Source organism: Bos javanicus, chromosome 5 (assembly GCF_032452875.1).
Source record: "Bos javanicus breed banteng chromosome 5, ARS-OSU_banteng_1.0, whole genome shotgun sequence".
In the NCBI taxonomy this organism is placed as follows: domain Eukaryota; kingdom Metazoa; phylum Chordata; class Mammalia; order Artiodactyla; family Bovidae; genus Bos; species Bos javanicus.
The window spans coordinates 98099221-98114697 of NC_083872.1; the positions used below are offsets into that span (position 1 = coordinate 98099221).

Sequence of the window (15477 nt, forward strand, 5' to 3'; positions counted from 1 at the left end):
CATGACTGAGCAACTGATCTGATCTGATCTGATCTGAAAAGAGGAATGGGGTTACTAGATCTTATGGGAATGTTTACTTAATATAGGGAGCAGCCAAACAGTTTTCCAAAGTAGATGTACCATTTTGCATTAACACTAGCAGTGTATAAGAGTTTCAGTTGCTCTGCATATTTGCTAGTACTTTGTATTGTCTATTTTTTTTAAAGTTTATCCATCCTGATAGATACGTAGTGATATCTCATTAGAGTTTAAATTTTCATTTTTGAGATGAATAATTATGTACTCTTTTTGTGTGTAATTCTTTACCATTGGTATGTCTTGTCGATCTGTCTCTTCAGATCTTTTGCTCAATTTTTAATTTGGTTGTTTGTCTTCTATTGAATTTTAGGGGTTCTTCATACATTGTAAATATAAGTACTTTGTCAGATATATATAATGTACTGCAACAGATTGAATGCAGAAAGCTCAGATTTTATTACTCGCAACAAATTGAAGTGACAAGGTCATTTCATCTATTTCCACGAAAGTATCTGCCTGATACCTAAGTTTTATTAATCACGGTTTGTCATTAATTTTTTTAAAGTGAGAAATTGCAGTCTGTGAAAACATCTATCTCAGTTGGCCAGGTGCTTTTTCTCAAGACAACCATTCTGCTTTCATGTACAGCAGAAGTCCTTTCTCTGTAGATTGCATTTTGTTACACAGAATATTAAATACAGAGTCAAAGGTAAAGACTTAATGAAATTAATAATTATCTACCTAACCAATGTGAGTATCCATTGATAGTGGCTTTTCTTTTGTATATGGTGAAGAATAAATGCAGTGACTGTTCATACAGTTGATTGTCACTCCCTGCAGTTTTACCCATCATTGCTTTTTCATCAGTGCAAACATCAACACAGGTAGGTAGTTCAGGGAGCTTCCCAGGTGGCTCAGTGGTAAAGAATCTGCCTGCCAATGTAGGAGATATGGGTTCAGTTCCTGGGATGGCAAGATCCCCTGGAGAAGGAAATAGAAACCCACTCTAATATTCTTGCCTGGGAAATCTGGAAAACTCAGCAGTGGCCACAGGACTGGTAAAGGTCAGTTTTTATTCCAAACCCAAAGAAGGGCAATGCCAAAGAATGTTCAGACTACAACACAATTACACTCATTTCACATGCTAGCAAAGTAATACTCAGAATTCTCCAAGCTAGGCTTCAACACTATGTGAACCGAGAACTCCTAGATGTTTAAGCTGGTTTTAGAAAAGTCAGAGGAACCAGAGATCAAATTGCTAACATCTGTTGGATCATAGAAAAAGCAAGAGAATTCCAGAAAAGCTTCTACTTCGGTGACTACGCTAAAGTCTTTGATTGTGTGGATTACAACAAACTGTGAAAAATTCTTAAAGAGATAGGAATACCAGACCACCTTACCTGCATCCTGTGAAACCTGTATGCAGATCACGAAGCAGCAGTTAGAATTGGACATGGAATAATGGACTGGTTCAAAATTGGGAAAGGAGTATGTCAAGGCTGTATATTGTCATCTTGCTTATTTAATTTATATGCAGAGTACATCATGAGAAATGCCGGGCTGGGTGAAGCACAAGCTGGAATCAAGATTGCTGGGAGAAATATCAATAGCTTCAGATATGCAGATGATACCACCCTTATGGCAGAAAGAGAGGAGGAACTCTTGATGAAAGTGAAAGAGGAGAGTGAAAAAGCTGGCTTAAAACTCAACATTCACAAAACTAAGATGGCATCCAGTCCTATCACTTCATAGCAAATAGATGGGGAAACTGGAAACAGTGACAGACTTTCTTCTCTTGGGCTCCAGAATCACTGCAAATGGTGACTGCAGCCATGAAATTAAAAGACACTTACACCTTGGAAGAAAACCTATGACCAACCAAGACAGCATATTAAAAAGTAGAGACATTACTTTCCTGACAAAGGCCCATCTAGTCAAAGCTATGGGTTTTCCAGTAATCATGTATGGATGTGAGAGTTGGACCATAAAGAAGGCTGTGTGCTGAAGAATTGATGCTTTTGAACTGTGGTGTTGGAGAAGACTCTTGAAAGTTGCTTGGACTGCAGGGAGACCAAACCAGTCAATCCTAAAGCAAATCAACCCTGAATATTCATTGGAAGAACTGGCTGAAGTTCCAATACTTTGGCTACCTAATAAAGAGCTGACTCATTTGAAAAGACCTTGATGCTGGGAAAGATTGAAGGCAGGAAGAGAAGGGGACAACAGAGGGGGACAACAGATGGTTGGATGGTATCATCGACTCAATGGATATGAGCGTGAGCAAGCTCTGGGAGATAGTGAAGCCTGGTGTGCTGCAGTCCATGGTGTTGCAGAGTCGGACACAACTGGGTTACTGAACAACAACAATAAAGACAGTTCATTCAGGGCAATCTCTGCAATTCAACAGAGTTATTCAACACTTTGAATGTTTATTGATCTGAACATTCACATAGAAGATTTTTGATGATTAGTTGGTACTGACACCTGATGAACAAACAAAACAGAAGTCTGGCCATCTCCTTAGATTCAGTCTTATGTAAGGTGGGGCTTCCCTGGTGGCTCAGTTGGTAAAGAATCTGCCTGTAATGCAGGAGACCCCAGTTTGATCCCTGGGTCAGGAAGATCCCTTGGAGAATGAAATGGCAACCCACTCTAGTATTCTTGCCTGGGAAATCCCATGCATGGAGGACAGAGGAGCCTGGTGGGCTACAGTCCATGGGGTCGCAAGAGTCAGACACAACTTGATGACTACACCACCACCACCACCAGGTGAAGGCACAGTTTCTTAGATGATCTTCTGTGTTTGAGTTTGCAGCTAAATTTTAAATTTCATGTTACTGTATCTTTGGAAATTGGTGGCACTATGATTTCTTTTATTGACTTTTCTTGTAGGAGGAATTCAGTAATGTTAGCTGGAGAAAGCTTTGTTAGTCTCCCAATTTTTATGTGTTTCTTCACCTGGAAAGCTGTAATAAACATTGTTTGGTTTTTAATGAAGTCATATTTACATTTAACCTAGGCAATTCATTTTTCTGTAAACTCTGAGTGATTGGTCTCAATGCCTCAGTTTAATTGGAACCATAATACTATTCACAATAAAATAGCATGTATACGGCAGTGGAAAGAGTGCTTTTGTAATACTTTGTTTTTTTCATTTACTGCTTTGCTCAGGGTCTTGGAGTAGATTTCATCCCTGACCTCAGACTTTTCGTTTTATGCTGTAGTAATATTGGAATGCATGTAGTTCCTTTCACATACAGTTTGTGCTTCACTGTAAAGTTTTTTCCTTCTAATTTCTTATAATCCAACCTGCTGCTTCTTCAAGGCTCAGCTCAGGTGTCATTATCTCTTGATTGCCCTTGTGGCCCCTCTTCTATTGCTGTCAGAGCAGAGAGGTCACGCTTACCTGTCTTAAAGCCCTGTGATATTTGAAAACTGTCAATTCTGAGAACTCCTTGAATGCTAGGACCATCCCTCAAGGGATGTTTGTCACTTGGTAGGTGCTCATCCCTTAACCATTATACAGTGGAAGTGAGAAATAGATTTAAGTGACTAGATCTGATAGACAGAGTGCCTGATGAACTATGGACTGAGGTTCGAGACATTGAATAGGAGATAGCCATCAAGACCATCCCCAAGAAAAAGAAATGCAAAAGAGCAAAATGGCTGTCTGAGGAGGCCTTACATTTAGCTGTGAAAAGAAAAGAAGCGAAAAGCAAAGAAAAGAAAGAAAGATATACGCATTTGAATGCAGAGTTCAAAGAATAGCGAGGAGAGATAAGAAAGCCTTACTCAGTGATCAGTGCAAATAACTATTGGAAAACAATAGAATGGGAAAGACTAGAGATCTCTTCAAGAAACTTAGAGATACCAAGGGAATATTTCACGCAAAGTTGGGTTCAATAAAGGACAGCGGTGGCAAGAATAGAGAACAACTATCCAAAAAGATCTTCACAACCCAGTTAATCACAATGGTGTGATTACTCACCGAGAGCCAGACATCCTGGAATGCGAAGTCAAATGGGCCTTATGAAGCATGACTACAAACAGAGCTAGTGGAGGTGATGGAATTCCAGTTGAGCTATTTCAAATCCTAAAAGATGCTGTGAAAATGCTGCACTCAATATGCCAGCAAATGTGGAAAACACAGCAGTGGCCACAGGACTGGAAAAGGTCAGTTTTCATTCCAATCCCAAAGAAAGGCAATGCCAAAGAATGCTCAAACTACTGCACAATTGCACTCATCTCACATGCTAGTAAAGTAATGCTCAGAAGTCTCCAAGCCAGGCTTCAACAGTATGTGAACTGTGAACTTCCAGATATTCTAGCTGGTTTTAGAAAAGGCAGAGGAACCAGAGATCAAATTGCCAATATCCATCGGATTATCAAAAAAGCAAGAGAGTTCCAAAAAAACATCTACTTCTGCTTTATTGACTATGCCAAAATGTTTGGCTGTGTGGATCATCACAAACTATGGAAAATTTTGAAAGAGGTGGGAATACCAGACCACCTGACCTGCCTCTTGAGAAATCTGTATGCAGGTCAGGAAGCAACAGTTTGAACTGGGCATGGAACAACAGACTGGTTCCAAATAGGAAAAGGGGTAGTTAAGGCTGTATATTGTCACCCTGCTTATTTAACTTATATGCAAAGTACATCATGAGAAACGCTTTGGATGGATGAAACACAAGCTGGAAAAAAACACACTGCCGGGAGAAATATCAATAACCTCAGATATGCAGATGACACCACCTTTATGGCAGAAATCAAAGAAGGACTAAAGAGTCTCTTGATGACAGAGTGAAAAAGTTGGCTTAAAGCTCAACATTCAGAAAACTAAGATCATGGCATCCGGTCCCATCACTTCATGGGAAATAGATGGGGAAACAGTGGAAACAGTGTCAGACTTTATTTTGGGGGGCTCCAAAATCACTGCAGATGGTGACTGCAGCCATGAAATGAAAAGACGCTTACTCCTTGGAAGGAAAGTTATGACCAACCTTAGTTCAGTTCAGTCGCTCAGTCGTGTCTGACTCTTTAAGACCCCATGAATCACAGCACGCCAGGCCTCCCTGTCCATCACCAAATCCCGGAGTTTACTCAGACTCATGTCCATCGAGTCAGTGATTCTATCCAGCCATCTCATCCTCTGTCATCCCCTTCTCCTCCTGCCCCCAATCCCCCCAGCATCAGAGTCTTTTCCAATGAGTCAACTCTTCGCATGAGGTGGCCCAAGTACTGGAGTTTCAGCTTTAGCATCAGTCCTTCCAGTGAACACCCAGGACTGATCTCCTTTAGAATGGACTGGTTGGATCTCCTTGCGGTCCAAGGGACTCTCAAGAGTCTTCTCCAGCACCACAGTTCAAAAGCTTCAAGTCTTCGGTGCTCAGCTTTCTTCAGAGTCCAACTCTCACATTCATATGTGACCACTGGAAAAACCGTAGCCTTGACTAGACGGACCTTTGTTGGCAAAGTAATGTCTCTGCTTTTCAATATGCTATCTAGGTTGATCATAACTTTCCTTCCAAGCAGTAAGTGTCTTTTAATTTCATGGCTGCAATCACCATCTGCAGTGATTTTGGAGCCCCCAAAATTAAAGTCTGACACTGTTTCCACTGTTTCCCCATCTATTTCCCATGAAGTGATGGGACCAGATGCCATGATCTTCGTTTTCTGAATGTTGAGCTTTAAGCCAACTTTTTCACTCTCCTCTTTCACTTTCATCAAGAGGCTTTTTAGTTCCTCTTCACTTTGTGCCATAAGGGTGGTGACGTCTGCATATCTGAGGTTATTGATATTTCTCCTGGCAATCTTGATTCCAGCTTGTGCTTCTTCCAGCCCAGCGTTTCTCATGATATACCCTGCATATAAGTTAAATAAGCAGGGTGACAATATACAGCCTTGACGTGCTCCTTTTCCTATTTGGAACCAGTCTGTTGTTCCTTGTCCAGTTCTGACTATTCCTTCCTGATCTGCATATAGGTTTCTTAAGAGGCAGGTCAGGTGGTCTGGTATTCCCATCTCTTGAAGAATTTTCCACAGTTTATTGTGATCCACACAATCAGAGGCTTTGGCATAGTCAATAAAGCAGACATAGATGTTTTTCTGGAACTCTCTTGCTTTTTCGATGATCCAGCGGATGTTGGCAATTTGATCTCTGGTTCCTCTGCCTTTTCTAAAACCAGCTTGAACATCGGGAAGTTCACGGTCCACGTATTGCTGAAGCCTGGCTTGGAGAATTTTGAGCATTACTTTACTAACGTGTGAGATGAATGCAGTTGTGCAGTAGTTTGAGTGTTCTTTGGCATTGCCTTTCTTTGGGATTGGAATGAAAACTGACCTTTTCCAGTCCTGTGGCCACTGCTGAGTTTTCCAAATTTCTATGACCAACCTAGGCAGCATGTTAAAAAGCAGAAACATCACTTTGCTAACAAAGGTCTGTCTAGTCAAGGCTATGGTTTTTCCAGTGGTCATGTATGGATGTGAGAGTTGGACTATAAAGAAAGCTGAGCGCCAAAGAATTGATGCTTTTGAACTGTGGTGTTGGAGAAGACTCTTGAGAGTCCCTTGGACAGCAAGGAAATCCAACCAGTCCATCCTAAAGGAGATCAGTCCTGAATATTTATTGGCAGGACTGATGTTGAAAGTGAAACTCTAATAATTTGGCCACCTGATGGGCAGAACTGACTCATTTGAAAAGACTCTGATGCTGGGAAAGATGGAAGGCGGAAGGAGAAAGGGACGACAGATGATGAGGTGGCTGGATGGCATCACTGACTCAATGGACATGAATTTGAGTAAACTCCAGGAGTTGGTGATGGACAGTCCATGGACAGTACATGCGTGTTGCAGTCCATGGGATAGCCAAGAGTTGGACACGACTGAGCGACTGCAATGAACTGAATTGAACTGAGGTGCTCAGTGTTAATTCTGCGTTGAACTGAATTGATGAAAATGAAACAAAGATTAATTTAAAAAACTTTGCTTATGGAGACAAACGCTAAAGTGTGCAACACTGGGTTTCCCTGGTGGCTCAGTGGTAAAGAATCCACCTGCCATTGGATGGGACATGGGTTCCATCCCTGGTCCAGGAAGATGCCACATGCCTCAGAACAGGTAAATCTGTGCTCTAGAGCCCGGGAACCACAATTACTGAGCCTTTGTGCTGTGGATACTAAAGCTCTCGTTCCCTAGATCCTGTGTTCTGTAACAAGAGAAACCACAACAATGAGAGGCCGGTGCACCACAACTAGAGAAAAGCCTACATAGCAGGGAAGACCAAAATAAGTAATTAAAACACAACAAAACAAAACAAAAAGGGGGGAACTCCATGCAAAGCCGAAACTACATAAAGCAATCTTACTAATTAGTATATAAATTACAATTCTTTCGTGACTTTAAAATTTTTCATCAAAATATTAAATATTATTACTGTCTGATGTAAATGTATAGAGAAGTAGAAAAACAGTAAAACTAGTATGTATTTACTTATATTACATCTATAAAATATTAGAAGTATCATTAAAAATAGTTTGAGCAGAGAATGCTGCTCTCTTCTCACTGTATAACTTACTATACAGAGCAAGCATCTTTTCTGTGCCCTAGTGAATTATAATATTCCTCTCTGTGTTTGGAGCAAGCCTTCAAAATATTTAATATTAATAATTAATATTTAATTTTGTGTTTTCAGTGTTGTGAATTATCTGAGAGAGTTCCTTCAGTGTGAAGTTATTTTTGGTGGCATCACTCTGGGATGTGTTTATCCTTTTGGGCACAACCACTTTGCTCATTTATGTTGGTAAGCTGGCTTTGACTAAATTCTCCCGGCTGCGTATCTATCTAGAATTTTGAATGACAGTGGTGTCAACAACCCATAGTCAACTGTTTCTTCTATAACTCTATTTATATTCAGTTCAGATTTCATCTATACTTACCACTTTTCATTTCTTTGCTGCACTGTCATCTTTCTTGGCCAATTTTCTTTTGATAATATATTTTCATAGAATGTCACATAGCTTTTATCAGCACAAAGAGGCAGCATGGGCATACACTCTGCTGTCTGTGTGTGAGCTGAATAACAGTTGAGTGGAGACCAGTCATAGACTTTGAAAGAGGAGTGTGATTGATGATGGATCATGAAACACATCTGTCATTTACACGGTGATTTGTGGAGCTGGTAGTGAAATTTGTGGTTACCATAACTGAAATTTGACCATGTTGCGTGTATGTAGGGTGATGTTATTTAACTGAAATTCATCTATGGTGGAATCGTGCAAAGCATTGACTTCCTGAGCAGAATTAAAGGCAAGGTACTGGAGTGAACCTACGTGAAGGATCCTGAAGTTTGCTTATGCTTCATTTATGGTAAATCTGCTTCTGAGTTGTTACATGCTATATACAATGATGAACTAAAGAAAGTTTGAGAAATTGTGTATTTTGGTACAGATAGAGTTTAAATTTCGATTTTTTTGGAAGAAATCTTCTATATGATTTTGCCATTTTTATGTTGTTGTGCATATACATAAGACTTCTTCTTAGCCAAGCACTTAATTTATGGGGATACTAGCTGATTGGGAAAAGATAAACATAGATATTCAGTTTATCTTCCCACCTGCCTCTTTTTCCTATTGTTTATCAAGATCCAGAACAGTGAAAAAACTCACAGGTAAAAGTGAAAAAAATTAGATCAGCACAAGCAACTGGAGCGTTTCTGCACAGCAAAGGAAATAGTCCCCCTGCCAAGCCCTACAGAGTGGGAGAAAATATTTGTAAGTAATATATTAGATAACGGTTAGTATCCAAAATATAGTAAGAACTTACACAACTTAAACCAATCCATTTAAAAAAAATGGGCAGAGGAACTAAATAGATATTTTTCAAAAGAAAATAAACCTAAATGGCCAGTAGCTACATGAAAAGGTGCTCCATATTGATAATCATTAGGGAAATGCAAGGCAAAACCTCAATGAGATATCACCTCTCACCTGTTAGAATGTTTATTATCAAGAAGACAAGAGGTAAGTGATGCTGAAGATGTAGAGATAAGGGAATTCTTGTACACTGTTGTTAGGCATGTAAATTGGTTTAGTTCTTATGGAAACCAATATGAAAGTCTTTAAAAAATTAAAAATGTAACTGCCTTATGGTTCAGCAATTCCACTTCTGGATATACAGTAGAGCTTATTATTATTTTTAATTTATCTTGATTGTGTTGGGTGTTTGTTGCTGCATGCAGGCTTTCTCTAGTTGTGGCAAGTGGGGGCTGTTCTTCCCCTTGGTGTTCGGGGTTCTCATTGCTGTGGCTTCTTTTATTGTGGAGTATGGGCCCTAGGTGCACATGCTCAGTAGCTCAGTAGCTGCAGCGTATAGACTGTAGGGTGCTTGGGCTTCAGCAGTTGGTGGCACACGGGCTTGGTTGGTCCATGGCATGTGGAATCTTCCTGGACCAGGATCGAACCCTTGACTTCTGCTTTGGCAGGTGGATTCTTACCACTGTACCACCAGGGAGGTCCTATACTTGAGTTTGAACAGCGTGGTTTAGGAGTGCTGACCCTCTGTGCAGTTGAAAATCCACTTGTAACTTATAGTCTTCCTTTTGTATATACATGATTGCTCTGTATCTGAGATTCTACATTTGTGGATTTAACCTGCCATGGGTTGTGTGATTGTCAACTGTTGTTGCTGTTCAGTCACCCATTTGTGTCTGATGCTTTGTGACCCCATGGACTGCAGCCCGCTAGGCCTCCCTGTCCGTCACCAGGTCCCAAAATTTGCCCAAGTTCATGTCCATTGCATTGGTGGTGCCATCCAGCCATCTCATCCTCTGACACCCTCCTCTCCTTCTGCCCTCAATCTTTCTCAGCATCTGGGACTTTTCCAGTGAGTTGTCTGTTCTCATCAGATGATCCTTCCAATAAGTATTCATGATTGATTTCTCTTAAGATTGACTGGATTGTGTGGTACTGTAGTATTTTATTGTTGAAAAGAAAATTTGTATGTGGACCTGTGCAGTTTCAATTTCTGTTGTTCACAGCTCAGCTGTATATCCAAAGGAAATGAAAACAGGAATTGAAGAGATGTATGTACTCCTATATTCATTGTTAGTTATTCACAATAGCTAAGATACAGAAACAGCCTACATGTTCTTCAATAGATGAATGGATAAAGGAGTTGCCGTATATATGCACAATGGAATATTAGCCATTGAGAAAAAATAATCTGCCATGTGTGGAAACATAGGTGGACCTTGAGGGGATTATGCTAAGTGAGATAAGTCGGTCAGAGAAAAACAAATATTATATAGCATCACTTACATGTGGAATCCAAAAGAGCCAAACTTACAAAAACAGTGTAGACTGGTGGTTATCAGAAGCTGGGAGCTGGAGGAACTGGGAATATGTTGTTTAAGGGTACAAACCTAGAGCTAGTAGATAAATAAGTCCTTGAGATCGAATGCACAATGTAGTGATTATAGTCAACAATACTATATTGTAAACAACGAGATCTTAATTGTTCCCACTGAAGAAAAGAAAGTAATGATGTGAAGTGGTAAGTGTGTCAGCTAATGCTATGGTAGTCATATTTCAGTATATAAGTATCAAACCAACATATTGTACATCTTAAACTCACATGATGTTATGTGTCAGTTATATTTCAGTTTAAAGAAGGAAAAAACATTTAGGATAGGGAAACTTTGGACCTGGATTGTATAGTAATAAAAGAACAAATAATACATGGGTTGATTTAGTATTTTGTCATTGACTGGTTGCTTTCTTTTTAAAACTCTTACGGTGAGAGATCTGAATTCTTAGGATAATTGCATTCTAGCTTTCTTATGTTTGATTTTATGAGATATAAACCAGAGGTGAGCTGTTAGCTAGAACATTGCTAAAATATTTACTGATAGAATGACCTTTGAACAGTTGGCACTGAGACATGAAATTAGCATGTCAAAGTACGTGAAGAAATACTGCCACCAGATTCAGTCTGTGATCATGGGAAATCTCTAGTCAGTTTCTCTGCCAGCTTATTCTTCGAACCTATTGTTTTCTTTTCTGCTGGCTGTTGTAGACAAGAGTTCTATCAAAGAGGTATTTGTATGCCTCTGCAAAAGGAATACTTTACCAAATCAGCAAATGGAAAAATTTTTCCTCATTTACTTAAAAAAAACTTTTCTTAATCCAGAAATTGCCAAAAACATAAATGTGTAAGTTAGAGGTAATAAACATTAAGCGAATGATCAGATGTATTTGTAATGCTAACGAATGTGAAGTACTCTGAGAGCTTATATGGGACTGTATGACCTAATTTGTAATTTAAAGAAGGTCTGTTAGAGAAAACTTGATTTAAGTTGAACTCTGAAAGAGAAGATAACAGGTAAAGGGAAAGCGCTGTACTGCCAGGGAGTATGGTACCTGGCATATAATAAATAAAGGTGTGTGTGTGGGTGGGTGGGTGTGTGTGTGTGTGTGTGTGTGTGCGTGTGCATGCGCAGTTGTGTCTGACTTTCTGCAGCCTCATGGAGTATAGCCCACCATGCTCGTCTGTCAATAGAATTTTCCAGGCAAGAATACTGGAGTGGGTTGCCATTTCCTACTCTAGGGAATCTTTCCAACCCAGGGATCAAACCCACATCTCCTTCATCTCATGCATTGACAGGTGTATTCTTTACCATGGCATCACCTGGGAAGCCCAAGGTGATGAAGAGAAGAGTGGTGTTAATTGAAGCTGAAGAGATGGGTAGGAGCCAGATAGTATAAAGATTGTGTTAATAACTTTGCCGTTCATTCTAAAAGTGAAACCATGAACAAGAGATGTATGATGTAAAAAACAATAGCTAGAGCATAGATAGAGCTTCTAAGTGCTTTGCATGTATTAACTGCTATATTCTGACAGAAACCATTTGACATGCATCTGTTTTTAATCCTTGTGTTATGAGGAATATGAGGGACAGAAAGGTGAAATAACTTGCTCAAAATCATGTGTCTGGGAGTGGCGGGCCTGAGCACCCTAGCTCTGGAATCTCTGCTTTACATCATCGCTACACTATCTTTTATAATCCAACTTTTCCACACTTAAAGTACTTGTAGTTATAAATTATATGATTTATAATTGAAGAGTTCAAAAGAACAGTTCCTGTTATGGTGATATCTCAAATATGACATCATACTGTTTGGTGGTATATGGCTGAACATCTTTTACTTTAATAGCTGTGTATTTATTTTAATGTTTATTAATATTTACCTCTTTTAAGGCATCCCTTTTTTGACAAGAGACCTAGAAATCATCTTTAGTTCTTGCTCTTCGTCACTCCTCAAGCCAAGTCCTGTCAGTTTTTTCTTCCCAAATACCTGTTGGCTTTACCCTCTATGATTATTTTTTTGAATGGAATCTTTAATCCATTTATATTTTATTGTTGTTATTTACTTGAATGTTGTTATGTCTGTCATTTTGTTTTCCTTCAGTTCAGTCACGTCTGACTCTTTGTGACCCCATGGACTGCAGCACACCAGGCTTACCTGTCCATCACCAACTCCCAGAGTTTACTCATATTCATGTCCATTGAGTAGGTGATGCCATCCAACCATCTCATCCTCTTTCGTCCCCTTCTCCTCCCGCCTTCAGCCTTTCCCAACATTACGGTCTTTTCCAATGACTCAGTTCTGCCCATCAGGTGGCCAAAGTATTGGAGTTTCAGCTTCAACATCAGTCCTTCCAATGAACACCCAGGACTGATCTCCTTTAGGATGGACTGGTTGGATCTTCTTGCAGTCCAGGGACTCTCAAGAGTCTTCTCCAACACCACAGTTCAAAAGCATCAATTCTTCGGCACTCAGCTTTCTTTATAGTCCAACTCTCATATCCATACATGACTACTGGAAAAACCATAGCCTTGACTGCTGCTGCTGCTGCTAAGTCGCTTCAGTCGTGTCCGACTCTGTGCGACCGCATAGACGGCAGCCCACCAGGCTCCTCCGTCCTGGGATTCTCCAGGCAAGAATACTGGAGTGGGTTGCCATTTCCTTCTCCAGTGCATGAAGGTGAAAAGTGAAAGTGAAGTCGCTCAGTCGTGCCCAACCCTTAGCGACCCCATGGACTGGAGCCTACCAGGCTCCTCTGTCCGTGGGATTTTCCAGGCAAGAGTCCTGGAGTGGGGTGCCGTTGCTACTAGATGGACCTTTGTTGACAAAGTAATGTCTCTGCTTTTTAGTATGCTGTCTAAGTTGGTCATAACTTTCCTTCCAAGGAGTAAGCATCTTTTAATTTCATGGCTGTAGTCACCATCTGCAGTGATTTTGGAGCCCCCAAAAATAAAGTCTGTCATTGTTTCCACTATTTCTCCATCTATTTGCCATGAAGTAATGGGACCAGATGCGATGATCTTAGTTTTCTGAATGTTGAGCTTTAAGCCAACTTTTTCACTCTCCACTTTCACTTTCACCAAGAGGCTCTTTAGTTCTTCTTTTCTTTCTGCCGTAAGGGTGGTATCATCTGCATATCTGAGGTTATTGATATTTCTCCTGGCAATCTTGATTCCAGCTTGTGCTTCTTCCAGCCCAGTGTTTCCCATGATGTACTCTGCATATAAGTTAAATAAGCAGAGTGACAATATACAGCCTTGACTACTCCTTTTCCTATTTGGAACCAGTCTGTTGTTCCATGTCCAGTTCTAACTGTTGCTTCCTAACCTGCATACAAGTTTCTCAAGAGACGGGTCAGGTGGTGTGGTATTCCCATCTCTTGAAGAATTTTCCACAGTTTGTAATGATCCACACAGTTGAAGACTTTGGCTTAGTCAGTGAAGTATAGAAGTAGATGTTTTTTTTGAACTCTTGCTTTTTTGATAATCCAATGGATGTTGGCTGTTGGAGGCCAGAGTGAGGTACTCCGCCCATGGCAAAGGTCATGAGGAAGGACATACGCTCGACATACGCAAAGGCGGGATCGAGCCTCAGGAGTCCCCCTGGAAATCCTTGAGCATCTACCCCCATTAACCAGAGCCTGCCTACTTTACTACTTTGTGCTCTCACCTACACCTCTGACTTTACGGGGAGCTGTCCCCCACCACCTCTTTCGGAAAAGGAGTTAACTTAGAGCTCTAGTTAATAATAATTCCTGGGCGTGATAAGAGTGTTTTAACCTACAAACTCCTCTGAAGGTTCTCTAGCCTGCCTGACAGGCTTGTCCGGCCACATGTGATTGCTCACAGCCTCCCAACCTTGAGAGGCATGAGATGCTTTAAACCGTCTAAAAACAGGTTCCTTAGAAAAGTTAGAAAACTATTAGTATAAGTATAATGGGCTGATTAGAAATTGTATTGGTGAAGGGTTTTTCATTTGTTGAGCCAGTGTTTGTTGCTAAGTCTCCATATCCCCTGCCCTTACACACATTAATGAATATATAGAAGAAGTAACTATTAACCTTTGATATTAATCGCGTTAGACCTTAGGCTAAGTAAATTCTTTCCTTAACTAAAACCCACTACACCCTCACCCTATAGGAATGTAACTTTATTTGGGTGGCGTCTGTTTTAAGAATAATCACCCTTGGAGAAAAAAGTGTTCTGACCACTGTCACAAGGAGAGGGTCGTAAATTGTCAGCAGGCCCCCCTGGCCAGAAGATGATCTAACACCCCTAAGACCTCTGTATACATTTGTGTGAAGCACCTGACGTTAATAAAAGTCAGGACTGCTGTCCCCACGTGACTTTTGTATAACATCTCAGTGTATAAAAACAGACTCTGGAAAATAAAGAATTGGGATCAGTTTCTCGAAATACTGGTCTCCCCATGTCGCGCTCTCTCTCTCACTCTGGTTGAATCTCCATCTGGATCGCGGAACCCACCATGCTTACTAATTATGCCTGGGCTTCTAAGATCCGACCGGGGAGGCCTCAGTGTCTCCTCTCCTTCAGGAGAACGGAAGGACGCCTGTGGCCTACGTAAGTGGTGCAAGCTTCTTGTCTTGAAGTTTTATTGGTCTCCCGCGTAAACCAAGCTACTCAGCCTCTTTTCTCCGCTGAATTTTCCTACTGAGCTATCCTTATTCTATTACTCTTTATATCTTTAATTAATATCTGATTGAAGCTATTGTATCCTGACCCTTGCCGACGCCGTCCCCGCTTCGAATACCCTGGATCAGCCAGGTTGGACCCCAGCAGTTGGCAATTTGATCTCTGGTACCTCTGCCTTTTCTAAAACCACCTTTTCTTGAACACCTGGAAGTTCACAGTTCACGTAATGTTGAAGCCTGGCTAGGAGAATTTTTGGAGAAGGCAATGGCACCCCACTCCTGTACTCTTGCCTGGAAAATCCAATGGACGGAGGAGCCTGGTAGGCTACAGTCCATGGGGTTGTGAAGAGCCAGACACGACTGAGCAGCTTCACTTTCTTTCACTGTATAATCGTAAGGGATTTGATTTAGATCATACCTGAATGGTCTAGTGGTTTTTCCTACTTT

At 40.7% G+C, this 15477-nt stretch overlaps 1 protein-coding gene across 4 annotated transcripts in view; it reads left to right on the forward strand.

Annotated features, from left to right (window-relative positions):
* The window catches only part of LRP6 (LDL receptor related protein 6), a 179188-nt gene that overhangs the window by 64180 nt on the left and 99531 nt on the right, over window positions 1-15477 (forward strand). For 2 of the 4 annotated variants that reach the window (XM_061417824.1, XM_061417826.1), the window contains exon 4: window positions 7709-7816. The exons of the other annotated variants lie outside the window; for them this stretch is intronic. In XM_061417824.1, coding sequence (XP_061273808.1) covers window positions 7709-7816 — 108 coding nt within the window. The remainder of the gene's footprint in view (window positions 1-7708; window positions 7817-15477) is intronic. 4 annotated transcript variants of the gene reach the window in all.